We start from the raw sequence: 12,836 nt of genomic DNA on the forward strand, positions 1-12,836 counted from the left end.
TCTACCAGAGTGGCCTACCATCAAGAACAATGAAGAAAATACAATCCCATAACATTTTAACATTTTTAAATTATATAAACAAATATTGAGGTAGGCTATATGATCACACCGGTAATAGATCCGTTGTTGTATTACTTGTGAGGCACAGCTGAGTGAGAATACATTTAAATTATTAGTTTTTTATTTTACTGGGCTGATGGTGCCTGTATCTGACGGTCAGTTCTCAGCGGAGGGAGAGAGAGCAGACTGAGGGTCAGTCTCAGCGGAGGGAGAGAGCAGCAGACTGAGGGTCTGTCTCTCTACATCCCTCCGCTCTCCCTTTCCTCCACTGACACTGACCAAAAGGGGACACCGTCTTCCAGCTGATGGCGAAACTCGAGTCGCACCTGTCGTGACTTGACTTTAACATTCGTCTGAAGACAGTTAGTTTGTTATTTATCTAATCATGTTTAATTGTTACCCGATTTTTTAAATTAATCATGTAACAATTAACTCATTAGGATCTGGGGCACCACGAGCGGTTCTTTAAAGAGTTACCATCTCCCGGATTAAACTCTGAAGGTCTTTACCTATCACATCCATAAACAGTCAACTTATTAATCATAACCTTGTATCATATCATCATTCTGAACAGTCGAAACCCCTACCTATATGTACATAGCTACCTCAATTACCTCGTACCCCTGCACATCGATTTAGTACTTCCTGTTTTGCCATGTTATTTTATTAGTTATTCACTGTGTATTTATGACTCGTGTCATTATTTAAATCAATCATTATTCAATCAAAATGTATTTATAAAGGCCTTTTTACATCGGCCTTTTTACATCAGCCGATGTCTCAAAGTGCTGTACAGAAACCCAGCCTATAACCCCAAACAGCAAGCAATGCAGATGTAGAAGCACGGGGCTAGGAAAAACTCCCTAGAAAGGCAGGAACCTTGGAAGAAACCCAGAGAGGAACCAGGCTTTGAGGGTGGCCAGTCCTCTTCTGGCTGTGCCAAGTGGAAATTATAAGAGTACATGGGCATTTAAGGACAGATTGTTGTTCAAATGTTCATAGATGACCAGCAGGGTCAAATAATAATCACAGTGGTTGTAGAGGGTGCAACAGGAGTAAATGTCAGTTAGATTTTCATAGCCGAGCATTCAGAGGTTGAGACAGCAGGTGAGGGAGACAAAGGGTCGAAAACAGCAGTTCCAGAACAAGGTAAGACGTCCTGTGAACAGTTTCAGGTTCCATAGCCCAGGTAGGACAGCAGGAAGTGGATCAGCAGCACTGGAGACGAGGACAGCCAGAGGCATGGTCCAAGGGCTCTCGTCCTCCGGGAGGGGAGAATTAGATGGCGAGATCTTAAGATCACACAGGACACCAGATAAGAAATGAGAATTACACCAGATATTACAGACTGAACCCAGCCCCATGGCACATAGACTGCTGCAGCATAGAGACTGAGAAGGGGGAGGTCGGGGAACACTGTGGCCACGTCCGACGATACCCCCGGACAGGGCCAACCAGGCAAGATATAACCCACCCACTTTACTAAAGCATAGCCCCCACACCACTAGAGGGATATCAACAGACCACCAACTTACTACCCTGAGGCAAGGCTGAGTATAGCCCCACACCATTAGAGGGATATCAACAGACACCAACTTACTACCCTAGGGCAAGGCTGAGTATAGCCCCCACACCACTAGAGAGATATCAACAGACCACCAACTTACTACCCTGAGGCAAGGCTGAGTATAGCCCCACACCATAGAGGATATCAACAGACCACCAACTTACTACCCTGAGGCAAGGCTGAGTATAGCCCCCACACCACTAGAGGGATATCAACAGACCACCAACTTACTACCCTGAGGCAAGGCTGAGTATAGCCCCACACCATTAGAGGGATATCAACAGACCACCAACTTACTACCCTGAGGCAAGGCTGAGTATACCCCACACACTAGAGGATATCAACAGACCACCAACTTACTACCCTGAGGCAAGGCTGAGTAATGCCCCACACCATAGAGGGATATCAACAGACCACCAACTTACTACCCTGAGGCAAGGCTGAGTATAGCCCCCACACCACAGAGGGATATCAACAGACACCAACTTACTACCCTGAGGCAAGGCTGAGTATAGCCCCCACACCATTAGAGGATATCAACAGACCACCAACTTACTACCCTGAGACAAGGCTGAGTATAGCCCCCACACCATTAGAGGGATATCACAGACCACCACTTACTACCCTGAGGCAAGGCTGAGTATAGCCCCACACCACTAGAGAGATATCAACAGACCACCCACTTACTACCCTGAGGCAAGGCTGAGTATAGTCCCCACACCACTAGAGAGGATATCAACAGACCACCAACTTACTACCCTGAGCAAGGCTGAGTATAGCCCCCACACCACTAGAGGGATATCAACAGACCACCAACTTACTACCCTGAGGCAAGGCTGAGTATTAGTCCCCACACACTAGAGAGATATCAACAGACCACCACTTACTACCCTGAGGCAAGGCTGAGTATAGTCCCCACACCACTAGAGAGATATCAACAGACCACTAACTTACTACCCTGAGGCAAGACTGAGTATAGCCCACGAAGAGCTCCTCCACCGCACGAGCCCGAGGGGGCGCAAAACCCGGACAGGAAGATCAAGTCAGTGACTCAAGCCTGACACGACGTCACGCAGCCCTCCTAGAGCACCAGTAAGCCAGTGACTCAGCTCCTGTTATATGGTCKGAGGCAGAGAATCCCAGTGGAGAGCAAGGGCGGTTCGTCACTTCAGTGCCTTGCCGTTCACCTTCGCACCTCTCGGCCAGACTACACTCAATCATAGGACCTACTGAAGAGATGAGTCTTCAATAAAGACTTAAAGGTCGAGACCGAGTCTGAGTCTCTCTCACATGGGTAGGCAGACCATTCCATAAAAATGTAGCTCTATAGGAGAAAGCCTCCAGCTGTTTGCTTAGGAATTCTAGGGACAATTAGGAGGCCTGCGTCTTGTGACCGTAGCGTACGTGTAGGTATGTACGGCAGGACCAAATCAGAAAGATAGGTAGGAGCAAGCCCATGTAATGCTTTGTAGGTTAGCAGTAAAACCTTGAAATCAGCCCTTGCCTTAACAAGAAGCCAGTGTAGAGAGGCTAGCACTGGAGTAATATGATTAAATGTTTTAGTTCTCGTCAGGATTCTAGCAGCCGTATTTAGCACTAACTGAAGTTTTATCTAGTGCTTTATCCGGGTAGCCGGAAAGTAGAGCATTGCAGTAGTCTAACCTAGAAGTGACAAAACCATGGATTAGCTTTTCTGCATCTTTTGGACAAAAAAGTTTCCTGTTTTAGCCATTTTTACGAAAATGGGGGGGAAAAGCTACCCTTTGAAACAGTCTTGATATGTTTGTCAAAAAAGAGAGATCAGAGTAACGCCGAGGTCCTTCACAGTTTTATTTGAGACGACTGTACAACCATCTGACAGKAGATCTCTTTGTTTCTTGGGACCGAGAACTAGCATCTCTGTTTTGTCCGAGTTTAAAAGGAAAACGTGCCGTCATATCCACTTCCTTATTTCTGTAATACACAGGCTTCTCTTTTTTTATTAAATATTTTATTTCTKTTTTTTTATTAAATATTTTATCTTACTCTGCATTGTTGGAAAAAGACCCGTAATTAAACTTGTTACTGTTAGTCTACACCTGTTGTTTACGAAACATATAGAATTCTTAGTGGGGGGGAGATTGATAATGCACCGTAAGACTTGTCATGAGCTTGAAAACTTTACTTAAAGCCCGGAGATACAGTATAATGCATTATGAAACAATTCCTTTCCTTTTATAACTTGTATGACCACGTTATAAAGGTCTTATCGTAAATGTCAGTGAACCTGTCTTTTCAGATCTATGCCTACCTGGACAAGTACGTAGTGGGTCAGTCCTATGCTAAGAAGGTGCTGGCGGTAGCTGTGTATAATCACTACAAGAGAATCTACAACAACATCCCTGCTGGGAACAGACAGGTGGAGAAACAGGCCTCGCTCACTCCACGAGGTCAGTAGTGCAGTCTAGTGTTAGTTAGAAACAGGCCTCACTAGCTATATTAGCTATACATTAGCTATAGTAGTTCTGACACCACGTGGTCATTGTAGTCTGTTAGCTATAGTAGTTCTGACACCACGTGGTCATTGTAGTCTACTGTTAGCTATAGTAGTTCTGACACCACGTGGTCATTGTAGTCTACTGTTAGCTATAGTAGTTCTGACACCACGAGGTTAGCAGAGTTCAGTCAGCTACAGGCCTTTTGTTTGTTTTAAATGTTTGTAATTGTCACCCCGGCCATCAGTTTCCAGGAAACGTAGACCGGATAAAAATTTAAGTGTGCTTACTTCCTGAATAGTAGAATTTCAGTAGGCAACAAAGACCCAACCACTGTTTTCTAGAATGTGCTGAAACACCTGTTCAGTTCCTGTTCATGTCTGTCACCTCAAGGTGCTCTCGTTGGTGTAATTTGGCATTTGTTCAATGATTTACCTTTTACACCCACATTTCACTGTTTTTAAATGGATGATTTATAATGGATTTATTAACAAGGTGATGATTTACAAACAAACAAACAACAGTGGAATCTGATTCCTCCTTGCAGAACTGTAGTGATGATGTGTTAATCTGGCTGTGATCATGTTGATTTTGAGTACTTTGTCATCCTCTGTAGAGCTCGAGATGAGAAGGCGGGAGGATGAGTACAGATTCACCAGTAAGTGATTTGATTGGTCCTCTGTTACCATAGCTTCGTATCATTGGCAGGTTTTTTAAACATGTCACGTTTTTGATTGGAGCATTCTGTTTTGTATATAATTATTTTATGTTTTTTTTCAAGAATTACACACATGCTGAAGTTTACAGATTTAACTTCTCTTGTTGTTAATGACTTATTGTTTTTAGGGTGTGTTAAATTAAAAAAAAAAGTTTATCCTAAACTTTCACACCTGATTTCAATTAGTCAACTAATCATCACTAATCCTTTGACTAATTTAATCCGTTGTGGCAGTTTCGGGTTAAAACAGAAATGTGACACGTCTGTGGGGGCGGCCCCCTGCTCTACCAACTGAGCCAAACAGGAAGCCCATATTAAGTATTTGAAAGGATGTTGAATACACACTGGCTCCCAGTAGAGCAGAGCACATGTATTTTTAGATTTGAACTTTGACCTATTGCWGTGACGGCAGCACCACAGATACTGATACTTCACATTTATAACTAGAGAGCCTAGATGATGTAATATCATGCCTGGAGAACTGAAGAACGCGGGACACAAACGTGTTGTACACGGCGTGTACAAAACAATAAGAACACTGCGGTGGGAATTCAACACCGGGGACCTCTGACGTCAATCTTAAATGAATCACTCTTTGTTATCAGCAAGCTGGGCGGCAGGTAGCCTAGTGGATAGAGCGTTGGGCCAGTAACCGATCAAATCCCCGAACCTGACAAGGTAAAAAAAAATCTGTCGTTCTGCCCCCTGAACAAGGCAGTTAACCCACTGTTCCCCGGTAGGCCGTCATTGTAAATAAGAATTTTGTTCTTAACTGACTTGCCTAGTTAAAATAAAAAGGTTTCAACATCAGGAGCTCTGCTGGGGCAGTCCCAACAAGTTGCCTTATATACAGCTATACACAGACAAGTTATATTTGCATGATTTAGCATAATTAATTAATTACCGGTGGCTCGCACATGTGACTGACCAATGCCTCACGCAGGCTCTCTCACTCTCACACACACTCTCTCTCCTCTTCTCTCTCTCTCTCTCTCTCTCTCTCTCTCTCTTCTCTCTCTCTCCTCTCTCTCTCTCTCTTCTTCTCTCTCTCTTCTCTCTCTCTCTCTCTCTCTCTTCTCTTCTCTCTCTCTCTCCTCTCTCTCTTCTTCTCCTCTCTCTCTTCTCTCTCTCTCGCTCCTCCTCTCTCTCTCTCTCTCCTCCCCCTCCTCTCCCTCCTCTCTCTCTCTCTCTCTCTCTCTCTCTCTCTCTCTCTCTCTCTCTCTCTCTCTCTCTCTCTCTCTCTCTCTCTCCTCTCTCTCTCTCTCTCTCTCTCTCTTCTCTCTCTCTCTCTCTCTCTCTCCTCTCCTCTCTCTCTCTCTCTCTCTCTCTCTCTCTCTCTCTCTCTCTCTCTCTCTCTCTCTCTCTCTCTCTCTCTCTCTCTCTCTCTCTCTCTCTCTCTCTCTCTCTCTCTCTCTCTTCTCTCTCTCTCTCTCTCTCTCTCTCTCTCTCTCTCTCTCTCTCTCTCTCTCTCTCTCTCTCGCTCGCTCGCTCGCGTCGCTCGCTCGCTCGCTCGCTCGCTCGCTCGCTCGCTCGCTCGCTCGCTCACTCACTCACTCACTCACTCACTCACTCACTCACTCACTCACTCACTCACTCACTCACTCACCACTCTCACTCACTCACTCACTCACTCACTTCACTCACTCCACTCACTCACCTCACTCCACTCACTCACTCACTCACTCACTCACTCACTCACTCACTCCACTCACTCACTCACTCACTCACTCACTCACTCACTCACTCACCTCACTCACTCACTCACTCACTCACTCACTCCACTCACTCACTCACTCCACTCACTCACTCACACTCCACTCGACTCACTCCACTCAAGTTGAGACCTTGAAACTGACATACCTTGGTTGTTCCCATTGCAATATTCTGGGCATACTGCCAAGTGAGGATTCCTCCATACACGATGAGTCAGTCACCTGCATGAACCCATCTAATTGGTTATTAGAAAAGTAGCGTTGATTTGATTCACAAACATAACACTTTCCCTCACAACACCTTCCTAATATTTAGTTGCCACCCCTGCTTTTGCCCTCAGAACAGCCTCAATTCGTCAGGGCATGGGACTCTACAAGGTGTCTAAAGTGTTCCACAGGGATGCTGGCCCATGTTGACTTCAATGCTTCCCACAGTTGTCAAGTTGGCTGGCTGTCTTTTGGGTGGTGGACCATTCTTGATACACACGGGAAACTGTTGAGTGTGGGAAAATCCAGCAGCGTTGCAGTTCTTGACCCAAACCGGTGTGCCTGGCACCTACTACCATACACTGCCAATCATTTGTCTTGCCCGTTCACCCTCTGAATGGCACACATACACAATCCATATCTCAAGGCTTAAAAATCCTTCTTTAACCCGTCTCCTCCCCTTCATCTACACTGATTGAAGTGGATTTAACAGGTGACGTTAATAAGGGATCATAGCTTTCACCTGGATTCACCTGGTCAGTCTGTGTCATGGAAAGAGCAGGTGTTCTTAATGTTTTGTACACTGAGCGTACATTATAATACAATTTAATACAGTAGAGATGTGTAGTACGACTCAAGTTGCCAGGTCACAGTAGACCAACATTGCATATCCTGTTTGGAAAAGTTATGTTTTTGTGCCTGGACATTGCCATGAGAGATGGGGAAATCCAAAAATGTGTTTTCCCTAGCCTGGGGGCAAATGTGTTTCTGCCCTCTCGCCAACTCCTTATGGAATCAGTCATGCCAAACGAGCTTGACAAGCACCACAATGGAGTTGATATTTAGCAAGAGCACAAACAGATCTGGGACCAGGCTAGAATTCACCACTGTCCTGCTGCCAAATCTGAACCCAAATATACAATAGGACTGTTTTTGTTTACATTTGTCATTGTAGAACTCCTTCAGATAGCAGGGATCAGTCCCCATGGCAACGCTCTGGGAGCCTCCATGCAGCAGCAAGCCACTCGGCAGGCTCCTCAGGAGAAGAGGGGCGGGGACGTGTTAGACTCTACTCACACTGACATCAAACTGGAGAAGAGCAACATCGTGCTGTTAGGCCCAACCGGATCAGGTTAGTCAACTATTTTTTTGTTTGTTTGTTTGTCCAAAAACAACTTACTGATGATGTGAAATATATCCTTGTCTCATGTCCATTCAAAAAAATATTCCTCACTATATTTCCCAGGCAAGACATTGTTGGCTCAGACCCTGGCCAAGTGTCTAGATGTACCTTTTGCCATCTGTGATTGTACCACCRTGACCCAGGCTGGCTATGTGGGGGAGGACATTGAGTCTGTTATCGCCAAGCTGCTGCAGGATGCCAACTACTCTGTGGATAAAGCACAGCAAGGTGGGTGGCTCACAAACACTGTTTTCTGTATCTTCAGGACTTCAATAATTCTGTAATGCTTTTCATGGACAGTACTTTGTAAATTGTGAGTAGTCTGATGCAGGGAATATATATATTATTTTTATTTTTTTTGCGGATGAGAATTCACTATTCTCTTGTGGTTCAAATAAACAAAGCAATCTTATTATGCAAATTGATCTMAATCACATTTGTACAAAATGTATATCTGTTCAATATAATGACCATCTATGTCACTAAAGATGTGGTTTGCATGTACAGACATTGTGTTTCTGGGATATTTAAAGAGCCTTCAAGAAGGATATTCACACTCCTTGACTTTTTTGTTGTTGTTACAGCCTGAATTTAAAATGGATTACATTTAGATTTTGTGTCACTGGCCTACCCACAATGCCCCGTAATGTCAAAGTGGACTACCTCATCTCTGTACCCCACACATACAATTATCTTTGAGGTCACTCAGTCGAACAATGAATTTCAAACACAGATTCAACCACAAAGACCAGGGAGGTTCTCAAATGCCTCGCAAAGAAGGGCATCTATTGGTTAAAATTAAAAGTAAACATTGAATATCCCTTTGAGCATGGTGACGTTATTAATTACACTTTGGATGGTGTATCAATACACCCGGTCACTACAAAGATACAGGCGTCCTTCCTAACTCAGTTGTCGGAGAGGAAGGAAACCGCTCAGGGATTTAATCATGATACCAATGGTGACTTTTTAAAACAGTTACAGAGTTCAATGGCTGTGATAGAAAACTGAGGATGTCATTGACAAGGACGAGGGATTTTTATTTTATTTTTTAGGATTAAAATAAATGGAATAGAGCTAATCACAGGCAAAATCCTTGAGGAAAACCTGGTTCAGTCTGCTTTCCAACAGACACTGGAAGACAAATTCACCTTTCAGCAGGAAGGTAATTTAAAATACAAGGTCACATCGACAGTGGAGTTGCTTCCCAAGACGACATTGAATGGCCTAGTTAGTTTTGACTTAAATCAGTTTTAAAATCTATGGCAAGACTTGAACAGGGCTGTCTATCAATGATAAACAACCAACTTCACAGAGTTTAAAGAATTAAAAAAAGAATGTGTAAATATCGTGCAATGCTCTTAGAGATTTACCCAGAAAGCCTCACATCTGTAATCACTGCCAAATGTGATTCTAACATGTATTGAATCAGGGGTGTGAATACTTATGTAAATTAGATATTTCTGTATTTTATTTTCAATATATTCAAAAGATTTCTAAAAACATGTTTTCACTTTGTCATTATGGGGTAGATCAGTGAGAAGAAAATGTTTTATTTAAACCATTTTGAATTCAGGCTGTAACACAACAAAATGTTGAATAAGGTCAAGGGGTATGAATAATTTCACGAAGGCACTGAAAGTAATTTTACCTACCTTAGTTGAATGTAAATGTCTCCCTGTCCAGGCATTGTGTTTCTGGATGAAGTGGATAAGATCGGCAGTGTTCCTGGAATCAACCAGCTCAGAGACGTAGGAGGAGAAGGTGTACAGCAGGCCAGTACTCAACTCTACTTTATTATCCCAAGCTTAGGAAAGTCATTTGGTCAACTTTACAGTAGTGTCCAGACATACACAAAACATTAAGAACACCTGCTCTTTCCATGACACAGACTGACCAGGTGAATCCAGGTGAAAGCTATGATCCCTTATTAATGTCACTTGTTAATTCCACTTCAATCAGTGTAGATGAAGGGGAGGAGACAGATTAAATACTTTTTTAAAAAGTTTTAAAAGTTTGGAGACAATTGTTTTATTTAACCTTTTATTTTAACTAGGCAGGTCAGTTAAGAACAAATTCTTATTTACAATGACAGCCTAGGAACAGTGGGTTAACTGCCTTGTTCAGGGGCAGAACGACAGATTTTTACCTTGTCAGCTCGGGGGATTCGATCTAGCAACCTTTCAGTTACTGGCCCAACGCTCTAACCACTAGGCTACCTGATACCCCCGTGGATTGTGTGTGTGTGCAATTCAGAGGGTGAATGGGCAAGATAAAAGATTGAAGTTCCTTTGAACGGTGTTGTGTCAAGAACTGCAATGCTGCCGGGTTTTTCACGCTCAACAGTTTCCCGTGTGTATCAAGACTGGTCCACCAGCCAACTTGACACAACTGTGGGAAGCATTGTACTCAACAGTGGCCAGCATCCCTGTGGAACGCTTTCGACACCTTGTAGAGTCCCGTGCCCTGACGAATTGAGGCTGTTCTGAGGGCAAAAGGGGGTGGCAACTCGATATTAGTTAAGGTGTTCCTAATGTTTGGTAAACTTATTCTACAGCGACAGTTGTGCGCCTGTCCACTAGATGCCTCTAATGATGACTTTCATTTGTATCCATTAGAAAAGTCTTTGTGTCATGCAGCATGCCAGCATACGGATGGCTATTCACATATCTGATGTACAGCACATCGCAAACATTACATACCTGACCCTTGTGAGCATCATGGCTACAGTAGCCCGTCACCCTTGTGAGCATCATGGCTACAGTAGCCCGTCACCCTTGTGTGAGCATCATGGCTACAGTAGCCCGTCACCCTTGTGAGCATCATGGCTACAGTAGCCCGTCACCCTTGTGTGGGGGTCATGGCTACCGTAGCCCGTCACCCTTGTGTGAGGATCATGGCTACAGTAGCCCGTCACCCTTGTGTGGGGGTCATGGCTACCGTAGCCCATCACCCTTGTGAGGATCATGGCTACAGTAGCCCGTCACCCTTGTGTGGGGGTCATGGCTACAGTAGCCCGTCACCCTTGTGTGAGGATCATGGCTACAGTTGCCCATCACCCTTGTGTGGGGATCATGGCTACCGTAGCCCGTCACCCTTGTGGGGATCATGGCTAAGGTAGCCCATCACCCTTGTGGGGGTCATAGCTACAGTAGCCCATCACCCTTGTGAGCGTCACGGCTACAGTAGCCCGTCACCCTTGTGAGCGTCACGGCTACAGTTGCTATTTTTACACGCAAGAGTAATAATGACTATTGTAATTCAATATTATAGCTGGGTGGTGTTTGTTTTGAACCTCACAGCCAGGATCCTTGATGCTTGTAGAGCAGGGATCGCCTACTACATTCAGCCGCAGGACGGTTTTTGTTGAGCAGATGGTCGGGGGGGGGGACCAGAACATAATTACAAATCATTTGTAGAATGTGAATTGACTGAAAGAAGACCAAAGAGAGATGTTTGACTAAAACATAATCATTTCAAACCTTGATTACATTTTGTAAACAATCATGTTTTTCTATTACGTGTGGAAATGCTTGAACAGATGACACTTGTAGCTAATTTCCTGGGTTTTTACAGTCTTTTATATCCAACAATGAAATTTGTACATTAAATTTATTTTTTTTCTCTGTAAACTTTGGGGGCCAGTTGGACAACCCTCTTGGAGAGCGTTTACCTAGTGGTATGGGATGTATTAGTGATTGACGTCGTGTGTTTTTGAATYTAGGGCCTGCTGAAACTCCTGGAGGGCACGATCGTGAACGTTCCAGAGAAGAACTCCAGGAAGTTGAGAGGAGAGACGGTGCAGGTGGACACCACTAACATCCTGTTCGTAGCGTCAGGAGCCTTCAACGGACTCGACAGAGTCGTCAGCAGACGAAAGAATGAAAAGGTTAGCGAGAAAAATATATKATTTCCCCCTTTTTTGTATCGACCCACAACTGTAAAATGGCTGCAGTTCTTTGACTATTTACTCTGTTCACTGGTTTTATAAAGAGACTCGMTCAGTTGAGTATCTCTAGTCTGAGCATTCTTAGTTTACTCATTTGTCAATTTTAAATGCAGTTCCTACATCAACATTTTTTTTTACCCCCTTTTTCTCCCCAATTTCGTGGTATCCAATTGTTAGTCGTTACTGTCTTGTCTCATCGCTACAACTCCCGTACGGGCTCTGGGAGAGACGAAGGTCGAGAGCCATGCGTCCTCCGAAACACAACCCAACCAAGCCGCACTGCTTCTTAACACAGCTCTCTCAACTTGAGACATCTGTGGCATTGTGTTGTGACACAACGTCACATTTTAAAGTAGCCTTTTATTGTCCCCAGCACAAGGTGTGCTTGTGTAATGATCATGCTGTTTAATCAACTTGTTGATATGCCAAACCTGTCAGGTGGATGGATTATCTTGGCAAAGGAGAAATGCTCACTAACAGGGATATAAACAAATATGTTATTGTTTCAACTTCTGATTACCGCTTTTAAAATGTAGTATTTTCATCAATGGAACATGAATGTCTAGGCCTCTGCAGATGACGTCTCATTTCTTCAGTGCTTTAGACCACTTGCGTTTTCCTTAACCCTCTCCTCCCTGGTCCCCCTCCGCCTATGTAGTACCTGTTGTTACCTRGCTCTATGTTTTTCTTCTAGTACCTYGGCTTTGGCACACCATCCAACATGGGTAAGGGTCGCCGTGCGGCGGCGGCAGCTGACCAAGCTAACAGCAGTGAACAGACGGACATGGTGGCAGAGATGGAGGAGAAGGACCGGCTGCTGAAGCTCGTGGAGGCCCGGGACCTCATTGAGTTTGGGATGATCCCGGAGTTTGTGGGGCGTCTGCCTGTGGTGGTGCCTCTGCACAGTCTGGATGAAAAAACTCTGGTCCGTATCCTGACAGAACCACGCAGACGCTGTCATACCCC

The 12,836-nt window shown here is 44.4% G+C and overlaps 1 protein-coding gene across 1 annotated transcript in view; it reads left to right on the forward strand.

Moving 5' to 3' along the window:
* Window positions 1-12,836, forward strand: part of LOC112070354 (ATP-dependent Clp protease ATP-binding subunit clpX-like, mitochondrial) — a 32,351-nt gene that overhangs the window by 8,007 nt on the left and 11,508 nt on the right. The window contains exons 6-12 of the mRNA XM_070438935.1: window positions 3,906-4,056; window positions 4,718-4,759; window positions 7,694-7,870; window positions 7,985-8,149; window positions 9,608-9,696; window positions 11,646-11,810; window positions 12,565-12,828. Of these exons, the coding sequence (XP_070295036.1) occupies window positions 3,906-4,056; window positions 4,718-4,759; window positions 7,694-7,870; window positions 7,985-8,149; window positions 9,608-9,696; window positions 11,646-11,810; window positions 12,565-12,828 (1,053 nt within the window). The remainder of the gene's footprint in view (window positions 1-3,905; window positions 4,057-4,717; window positions 4,760-7,693; window positions 7,871-7,984; window positions 8,150-9,607; window positions 9,697-11,645; window positions 11,811-12,564; window positions 12,829-12,836) is intronic.

This window comes from Salvelinus sp. IW2-2015, unplaced genomic scaffold, assembly GCF_002910315.2.
Source record: "Salvelinus sp. IW2-2015 unplaced genomic scaffold, ASM291031v2 Un_scaffold1303, whole genome shotgun sequence".
NCBI lineage: Eukaryota > Metazoa > Chordata > Actinopteri > Salmoniformes > Salmonidae > Salvelinus > Salvelinus sp. IW2-2015.